General features: G+C 42.3%; 1 protein-coding gene across 1 annotated transcript in view; it reads right to left on the reverse strand.

The window, feature by feature from the left end:
* CHPT1 (choline phosphotransferase 1) overlaps positions 1 to 10,316 on the reverse strand; it is a 30,813-nt gene extending 20,497 nt beyond the window's left edge. Inside the window, exons 1-2 of the mRNA XM_044679149.1 lie at positions 9,943 to 10,316; positions 9,724 to 9,842 (exon numbers count right to left, since the gene is read on the reverse strand). Of these exons, the coding sequence (XP_044535084.1) occupies positions 9,724 to 9,842; positions 9,943 to 10,316 (493 nt within the window). The remainder of the gene's footprint in view (positions 1 to 9,723; positions 9,843 to 9,942) is intronic.
* Between the last annotated feature and the right edge of the window lie 63 nt (positions 10,317 to 10,379).

Below are 10,379 nucleotides of genomic sequence, written 5' to 3' on the forward strand. Positions count from 1 at the left end.
GTATAATGTATATTTCTGCTATATAAATATATAATGTATGCTTATAATATATAAAATAATAATAAATAATAACATTAAAATATTATACAACATGTATGATCATTCTTAAAACCAGACCAGATCATAGTCAAATCGTTGCAATTTCATCCCCCCCTTCTCACTGTTCCTACAGGACGACCTGCCCATAATGCCCATTCTGGAGGCTTTGCTCAGTCCTTATCTTCCCCAAAAGCTGTTTACACAGCCCAACTATTACTGGAAATGCAAAGTACATCAGTGAAGGGAGTGTAACACCAGCTGGTAAAGTTGCCCACTCAGGAACATCTCAAAAATTAATCATCCATGGTCACTCTAACTAGCTGAAGGCTGCCCGCCAGAGCTGGGGGGGAAAGTTTCCAATAATTTCCAGAAGACAAGTATCCAAATCACAGACACACTCAAAAACACCCCACCAGGGGCAGCTGGGTAGCTCAGTGGTGAGAGTCAGGCCTAGAGACAGGAGGTCCTGGGTTCAAACCCGGCCTCAGCCACTTCCCAACTGTGTGACCCTGGGCAAGTCACTTGACCCCCATTGCCTACCCTTACCAATCTTCCACCTATGAGACAATACACCGAAGTACAAGGGTTTAAAAAAAAAACACCCCACCATAATGACCACTATTAGATAGAAAGATCAAAGAGTTAGAGCTCGTTGGTACCAAAAGAAATCCTGCTTATTCCCTGATTCTGGACGACTCTCCCCCTCCTCACCTCATGGCATCCTTCAATGAGCAATTTCTTGCATGTGTCTTATTTCCAGTAGAAGGTGAGCTCCTCGAGGGCAAACCCTCCCCTTGATTTTTGCCCTTCCTCATATCCCCATTAATTAGCCCAGTGACTGGCACATAGCAAATGCTTAACAAATATTTGTTGACTGACTGAAACCTCTCCTTCTCTGTCACTTCTAAGAAAGAAATGAGTAGCACCACCTCATTGGGCATCCCAAAAAAAAAAAAAAACTTGTAGGGAGTCACTGAGTTTGAGGAGGGGAAGAGAAAGGTTAAGTTTTGGGTCAGAATGTCGGTCCTGGCAATCTAAGATAGAAATTGGAAACAGAGTATATTTGCCTTCAGGAATTCAATAAGGATGTGAGGTAACACAAATGAATGCATTTAATATAACACATTTTGTGCCATTTGATATAATGTAATATAATTACTCATAATAATGATATAATGTAACATTTAATACAAAATAATGTAATATATTTAATAATGGTAAAATGTAATAGAGTTAATATAAAATGATGCCTTCAAGATCTCTTCTGACCCTTGCCACAGACTGTCACATCTTTGCCATTTCACAACTCACCAAAGACACAGAGTACCAACTCTCACCAGGAGCACACGCTTAGTGCTTATTGATTGGTTTTGGTTGAGGCACTTTCCTGGCTTTTACAATCTGCATCGAGCCTTACAAGAAGACAAGCTAGCTCAGGAGTGTCTGGAAGATATCCAGGAGCATAAATGTTTATCAACTGCTTCTCCAAATAGATGTACCTGAGACATATTTTTTTAAAACACTTTACCTTCTCTTGTAGAATCAATAGTATCTGTTCTAAGACAGAAGAACAAGAAGGACTAGGCAATGAAAGTTAAATGAATTGCTCAAATTACACAGGGAGGGGGTGTCTGAGACTAGATTTGAATCCAGGTTCTCCTGCCTCCAGGCCTGGCACTCTATCTGCTGTGCTTCCTAGATGCCCCTTGGGACACATTTTTAAGTTCAATCTAAATTATTAACATTTTCTCCATCACTTTCTTTTTTTAAAAAAAATCCTTATCTTCCATCTTGGAATTGATAGCAAGTATTGGTTCTAAGGCAGAAGAGCAGTAGAGGATAGGCAATTGGGGTTAAGTGAGTTTTGCCACCTACCTGTCCCCCCCACCCACGAAGTTTTATAATCTTTATTTTACAAATGAAGCTTTCAAGATGTTAAGTTAACATCAGTCACATATCTCATGTATGAGTTGAGATTTGAACCTAAGTCTTTCTGACTTTAAAACCAAGGAAAACAAATATCGGAGTATTAATATTTAAAAACACTTTTGATGATAATGATGGAATACTGCTGTGCCATAAAAGTGACAAACAGTTTAATTTTGGAAAAACACAGAAAGGCTTACATGGAATTATGATGAATGAAACAAGTAGAACCAAGAGAACATTATATATAGCCACAGAGATATTGCTTGAAGAATGACTTGTGTATGCCCACTTTCAGAGAAAGAACTGATAAATGGAGATAAGCAAGATGTAGTTTTATAGATTAATTTATCTTTTTGGCAAATGATGCATTCTCCAATTCAGGAATGGGAGGGAAGGAAGGAACCAACTGGGTATTTAAATGTAACAAATTAGTTAAAATTTAAAAAATTAAAAAATGAACTTATCACAGTCATTAACTGTAATGATGATAGAATTTTTGTAAGTTATTATATTCAGCTGGCCCCCTTAAAGGAGGCCACATCGAAAGCAGCCAGCTGTTGTTTTTCAGGCAGAGCCAAGCCAGACTTATCCAGGACCCCAACATGTGGGATTTATATGTGGATAACAGAATTTATTTTTTGGGCAGTGGCTCCCTGCTCTCATACCATGTTGTAAATGTGGGAGTATAAATTTGGGGGCAGTTGAGAGACAGAAGCAAAGGCGTAGGAGGCACTGCTTAATGACTGACTGATGGGCAGAGAAAATGGGGTGCCTGCAGGTCCTGCTCAAAATCTTATCTGTGTTGGCCAATATTGCAGTAAAAAAAATAATAAATTTTGATGGGGACATGGCAAAATTGGGACACTAATGTATTGCTGGTGGAATTGTGAACTGATCCAAACATTCTGGAAGGCAATTTGGAATTATGCACAAAGAACTTTAAAAGAGTGCATGCCCTTTGATCCAGCCATACAACTACTGAGTTTGTACCCCAAAGAGATTAAAAAAATATTTGTACAAAAATATAACTGTGCTCTTTGTGGTGGCAAAAAATTGGAAACCGAGGGAACGTCCCTCAATTGGGGAATGGCTGAACAAATTGTGGTATATGATGGTGATGGAATACTATTGTGTTATAAGGAATGGTGAACAGGAGAGTTTCAGAAAGAGCTCAAAAGATCTCCATGACCTGATTCAGAGTGAAATAGCAGAACCAAAAGATCATTATACATGGGACAATCAAATGTAATAGACTTTGCTACTAACAGCAATGTAATCATCAGGGTCAATTGTGAGAAACATATGAGAAAGAATGCTTTCCGCATCAAGAGAAAGAACTGTGGGAGTAGAAATGCAGAAGAAAACACATGATTTAGCACTTGTTTATATGGGTATAGGATTTGGGGTTTTGTTTTTTAAAGATTAATCTATTACAAAAGTGAATTTTAAAAAACCTTATTTGTGCCCACAAAATATAACAGTGCTCGTTCATAATTGATGGAAAATCTGAACTGACTTTAGAGAAAGGAATCCCAAGGTGAGGGAAAGGGATATGTAAATATGTTCAAAATCTATTGGCTAATGTTTCTTTCCCTTCCACCCCCAAATCCTTACATTTTATCTTAGTATCAATTCTAAGACAGAAGAGTAGCAAAAGGGAAACAATCGAGGTTCAGTGACTTGCCCAGGGTCACACAGCTAGGAGGCTAGATTTGACCCCAAAACCTCCCAGTTCTAGGCTTGGCTAAAGCTTTATCCATTGTGCTGCCTAGCTGCCCCACTAATGTTTCCTAAAGCTTTTCTTATAAGAGTTCTCCTCATCCTTTTACTCTAAACTGATAAGTACAGGAGTGAAAGGGGAGGAATCCCTATATTCCTTTATTAGTAGAAAGACTAAATGGGCAAAAAAAATCAGCTCTGGGAACTTTAAGAAAACTACACACTAAGAAAAATGTTATCCTATACACAAAAGCAATCTTCTGATTTCTGTCTAGGTTTTCCTTTACAAAATGAAGCATAGAGAGGGCTGATAGAGAGAGAGGGGTGAGGAAGGGCTCAAATCCCTTCTGTACCATATAAGCCATGATACCCACGCAACTAACTCTCTCAGGCTGGTGAATATACAAGAGTTACCCATCTGCATTAGTGGAAGAAGTTTCCTCATGCAAGAGTTCCCGACATAATGGAAATTTGTAGATCTATCCACTTTCCCTCTCCTGAAAAAAGTCTCCCCTAGAAAATATGGAGACTCAATGTTTTTAAATAACTAATTCTACTTAAACTCACTAAGGCGACCCTTTAAGAAGCATAGTTACACTAGAATGTCTAGGCTATTTATTTTTGCATTTGTGCTCTTAGAGTTTTTTAATAATGAATTAACCACAGCAATCTGATTATACAATTAATATACAAAAAGACTTGTGGCACTTAACAATTATCAGACTGAGTGATAATAAGGAGGGACTTAAATGATCCAGACCCAAGTGTTTCACTCCCAAAGGTCCATAGAAAACACGATAACAGGCAAATGGAGACAAAGTAGCTCAGTTTATGGATGTCCCATTGATTGAATGATTGATTGATTGATTCATTCATTCATTCATTCAAAAAGTAAAGTGCCGGGGCAGCTGGGTAGCTCAGTGGATTGAGAGCCAGGCCTAGAGACAGGAGGTCCTAGGTTCAAATCCGGCCTCAGACACTTCCCAGCTATGTGACCCTGGGCAAGTCACTTGACCCCCATTGCCTACCCTTACCAATCTTCCACCTATAAGTCAATACACAAAAAAGTTAAGGGTTTAAAATTTAAAAAAAAAAAAAAAAAAGTAAAGTGCTTACTGGGCAGCTAGATGGCACCACAGTGCAGAGTGCTAGGTCTGAATTTAGGAAGACTCATCTTCCTGAGTTCAAATCTGGCCTCAGACATTTATGACCCTAGGCAAATCACTTCACTCTGTCTGCCTCGGTTTCCTCATCTGTCAAATGAACTGAAGAAGGAAATGGCAAACCACTCCTGCAAAGAGCCTGCTCTTCCCCCTTGGAGGGGGTGGGGTGTCTCTGGAGGTGGGATGGTATGGCAAAACGAAATGAAAATGAGCCCAAGTGGAAGTGAAATTGCAGAGGCTGTTCTCTGGGCCATCTGCTGATTTTTATTTTTATACCCTTTTTTCTTTATGATCTCATACAGGTTTTGATTTTCCCATACATTAAAAATCACACATTAACTTTTGAAATATCATATGATTGGCATTTACTAATTATCTTACTGTGATTAAACAAAGAAGCAAGCTTGTCAAAATTTATTCATTACGGAATGGCTTAGTTGGAACTTACTGACTATGGTAGTTGATTATATCAAAGAAGATACAATAATATCAGTTTGGTCCAAATATTGTTTCAATTATAGTCTTTCATTTTTCACTATTCTTCAAAGGTTAAGTTTGCTATTCTTTCTGCTACAGGGTTAATAAGAATGCAGTTCTGGAAGAGTGATTCTGTGATAATTTGTCATTCCCCTGTTTTCCTTGTAACTCTGTTTCCTTGATCAGTGGGAGTTTGGGAGCAAATCCAGGCCAGGTACATTCTTGCTGGGGAATTTAGAAACTTGCATTAACTCACTACCTGCTGGTTTATTGTGGGGATAATTCTAGGGAAAGTTCCTGTATTGTGGGGGTTCATTTAGGGGTTTCTTTAGGGATAGTGAGTGGTCTGTGACTGTGGTTGTCCTTGCTATTAATCTGTATTGTTTTTCTGTGTCTCCCTGGGGTTGGGTAAGGACACTGATGTCAATAATTTCAGTAAAAGGTAGTGCTAGTAGAGAAAAGAGTCACATAGGGGAAATTAAGTGAAAATATCCATCCTTCTGACACCTGCTTTGGGGTTTTTCAGAGCTGATGACATGCTGTGCGAAACATCACGGGCTTTGATGGCTTCCCACACACTCCAGCATCTTTGCCAAGAAAACCCCAAATGTATTCACAAAGAGCAGGGCATGATTGAAATGAGTGAACTACAAAAAGTGCCCACTGAATTAATTATCAGGCTCATCACTGGAGAGAAAAGACAAAAATTGAAATCATCCTTGCCCTCAAGAAGCTTAAATTCTGTTGTATTTAGTACATGACAGAAAGGGCAAAGTCTATAGGAAATGGTTTCTCATTATCCCCCCCAAAAGAGAAGACTCACAAAGTCTATATAGAAAGGACTACCAAGTTGACACTAGAAAACAGAACAATTTATAATAGATAGATAAAGACTGCTAGAATGAGGCAGGCACAGTTATATCTTATTAAAAGTAAAGCTTGCAAGATAGCTCGGTATGTTTCGATGAGACAATCTGTAAAGCCTCTTTCACTCTCCATCAAGGGTCCTGGGAATGAGGGTAAGAAGCAAGACCTCTCCTAAAAACATCAGAGTATTTGATGGTTTTGCTCCTTTCTAAGGTACCTTCCAGGGAGCCAAGAAAAAGGAGTTAAGTGGATGAACTTAAGGTTAAGGTGGGGAGAAAAAAGATTCATTATTGTGTATTCTTCTCCATCTCTGTCTCCCTCTGTCAGAGCTACCCTGGACAGCTACAGACTGTGGAGCTAGAAGAGCTACAAGCTCTGGTTTATTTATTCCCCTCCTTCCCCCCAGGACAGCTGAACAGGGCTGAAACACCCAGCCTAGAGCTTACAATGTATGGTAATCACAATGAAACTCCTCCAGAGAAGTGGGTTTCTTTATACCCAGGATGCCCAGGGAAGGCTTTCCTCAACTCTTTTCTTCCTGAACTCCCAGTGCAGTGGCTCCCGGGAAGCCACCTTCACCCTTTAGTCTGCACCACACACACACACACACACACACACACCCCTTCCTATCTCCTGAGGAATGTGCCTTCTCCTCATCTTCAGGGACATCAGGAGAACAGGGCAATAGAAGTGTTGTTTTGTTGTTGTTGTTGTTTTTAATCATGAACATAAATGCTAAGTTCAAGCGACCTGTAAGTCAGTACATTTCTGAACTGGTCTCCTATGTGACTTTAAATCACTACAGAGTAAAGCACAAATCAATAGCCGGGGCAGACAGAATACAGCCCATGTCCAGCCTTGCCAAAGACTTTCCCAGATGCTATCTCTACATCATCTCATAGGTAACAGGATATTCTCATGTTTTTACCCATTTGAACGTATGCCTTTTGAGAGGAGGGGCTGTGGGTTTGGAGGCTGCTTCTTTGGCTTTTTTTATATCCCCAGGATCTTGGATTTTGTGTCCCCAATACTTAGCAAAGTGCAAAAGAATAAATGCTTGTTGATTGACACACAGTCCTAAATGGGGTCACCTGGTCTTAACGAACCCCCTCAACAAGTCAATTTATTCTACAATTGGGTACCTGCCATGTGTTGGATACTCTGCCAGGCTCCAGGGATACAGAGACAAAAATAAAATCATTCTTGCAACCACTGGGCTAAAAGATGGGGTTACAAATTAAACAAATGAAAACACTGTCTGCCCCCAAGGAGTTTCCGCTCTATCAAAGAAAATGGCACATACTGGAGTTAATGCCTTTTTGGGGCCACTCACACAGTGATTAAGTACGGGAGTTAGCTGACCACAACTACAATATTGATCCCCTACTATGTGCTAAGTACTGGGGACATAGAGAGAGGCAAAAGCAGGCTCTATCCTCAGGGAGCTAAGAGTCTAAAGAGGAAAATGATGAGATCCTGGAAGGAAGAACTAGGGTGAAATAGGACAGGATTTTAATGGCCAAATAGGAGTTTGTGCTTTATCCTGGAGGCAAGAGAGAGCACGCAGAGCTTTTGAGCTGAGGAGTGACCCAGTCAGACCTGGGCATTCCCTTCTGTGATCCAGGAAAAGAAGAAACTTCTACTGGGATCAGGTGTGACCAAAAGTAGCCCTCCTGACTCTGGTGATAGGGAAAGGAAGGAAAAAAATCTGACCATCTTTGATTGATAGACTTTAAGGTCATATTCTAAATTAATTCTCAAAGGTGAGTATTTAAAGTTTAATCAGGAAAAACTAAAAGACATGCTCAGATCATCAGGTGTGTTCAATATATTTTGCATTTTGGGGGGGGGATCAAACAGCTTCTCCTCTTTCTACAACGTTTTCCCAACTACTATCACGACACATTCTATTTTAATAATACATTTCCACATAAGTTTTCCAAAGACATATGATCCCTCCTTTCTTCCCTCTCAGATCTCACAACACACTCTAAAAAGCTGATTTTAGTCATTTCATTAAACCCCTTCCTGGGAACCTCCTGACTCCAAAGACTATGTCACCAAAGTAAATTTCACAAATTAGACCTATGGAATCATTCAAATTGTCATGAGCACAATTTTTTTCTACTCATACTTTATCCTAATAGGATATTCTGAAAAGTCTTTTCAAATAACGAATGACATTTTTACTTTCTAATTAGCAACATTAAGATCAATGATAATGGATAGTTTTTAAAAGACATCAAATGGAAAAAAATACAGAAATTCGTTCTTTTTCAGATATGCTAAAAGGGACGATTTCTAATACATGATAATAAGACATGTAAGTAGGGTCAAGGCAACTAGATGGGAGGAATTTGGGGAGAGTGGTAGAACCTCAAGCCCTTACTCCTCTTTCTTAAGCACCAGGCATTATAAAGAAATCTCTGATAAGGAGTACCTGGAAGTGGAAGACTTTCCTGAACAAATAGGGTTTTGCAAGTGGCTAAAGGGCATCGCTCAGGTCTTGGCCAACAGTCAGACATTTTCCAGCTAAGAGTCCAAAAGTAGCAACATTAAGTCAATATTCAAAGCTGGTAGAGAGGAGAGAGAATGGCTTTGCCCTTTCCCAGGCCCATGAGCCCTGGGACCAGGTGTGACTGTGTGCCTCAGTTTCCTCATCTATAAAATGGGGGAAGGGGCTGAATGAGCCCAGAATCTCAAGGAAGGAGGGGATATTCAGAGATTCTCAAATCCAGACACTGCCATTTACTAGCAAAGCAGCAACCAAAGGCTATCTTCTGACCCTAGTTGCCTCCTATGTAAAAATGGCTTAACAAGTTGATCCTAGCTCTTTCATTTTAATAAAAAGATACTCACAAACCAGCCCTCAACTTGGGGATATGGAAAGAGCTTTGGGTTTGGAATGGGAGGACCTGGCTGGTTTGAATTTTCGCTTTGCCACGTTACTGCTTGTGTAAACTTGGGCAAGTCATTTTACCCTGTCCCCAAACCTCAGTTTCTTCATTTGTAAAGTGAGAGGATATGATTAGATGAACTTGAAAGTCTCTTCCAATTCTAAATCTATGACCCCAACTTCGTGTACAACTCTGGGCCACAAATGGCACCATCTCCAAGAACTCAGTGTTTTCATCTGTAAAATGGGGGGATAGGCCTGGGTGGACTAAAGAACCTCTCGGTTCCCTCATATCCTTTTCCAGAGCTCCATTTTTGGTCCCATGAGTGTTCAGCGAAAGTGTCTTCCTCTACATTTTGAGAGAGAAAGGGGCACGGAGGCAGGGGCTGCAGGGGAAGTTGGGAAGGCCACTTGGGCAGGGCACTAGTCACTGGCTAAAGGTTGGGGCGGAGGGGGAAACTGAGGGCCCAGAGGTGAAGCGATGGCAGGCATCCGCTCCAGTCCAGGGCACAGGGTCTCGGCTTAGCAAGTGCAAAGAGGAGTTGGGGAAGGTCTCGGTAAGTAGGTGATGGAGCTGGGAAAGCAGGTGGTGTGTCTGGAGGAGGAGGCTCTGGAGAAGGGTTCTGTGTGTACAGGGGTGCTCCAGCTCGGCGGGCACGGCCCCTTTCTCGCCTCCGCCGCGTTGGTGGGGCATTGGAGGATGGGGGTGCGTAGGGGGGCGCTCAGCGTGCACCTTATCAGTAATAGCGGGTCTATAAGTGGGGCACCCCTCCAGGGGCTCCTCAAGAGGTGAATCGTGTCTCGTCCCTGCCCCCAGCTTCTGGGGGGGTTTGGGAGAAGCGGCGTCCCCGCAGGGGGTCCGTCCCAGTAGGGCGCTCCTCATCCCGGGGCCCTTCGCCCGGCCTCACCTCTTCCAGGACTGTGGGGCAGTAGAAGACGAGCAGCAGCGAGCTGAGCAGGTTGAGGAGCAGCCCCAACAGGGTGATGGCGTTGGGTGCCATCCAGAGCGGCACTAACTCTACGAGCCACGACCAGAAAGGCTGCAGCACGGGCTCGAACAGCGACGAGCCCTCTGCGGAGTAGCGGTGCTCCTCCAGCCGCCGCAGCTGCACCAGGCTCAGCGGGGACGCCGTCGCCTTCCAGAACGAGCCCCGGCCAGCTGAGCCCGTGATCTGACCGCTGGCGCAGCAGCTGCCGCCGCAGCAGCCGCCGCCGCACGCCGCCATCGGCCGCCGCAGCAGCAGCCGCCTCCGAGCAAGCCCAGGGTGGACGAAGGAAGGGACGGCCAG

This window comes from Gracilinanus agilis, chromosome 5 (assembly GCF_016433145.1).
Source record: "Gracilinanus agilis isolate LMUSP501 chromosome 5, AgileGrace, whole genome shotgun sequence".
Lineage (NCBI taxonomy): Eukaryota > Metazoa > Chordata > Mammalia > Didelphimorphia > Didelphidae > Gracilinanus > Gracilinanus agilis.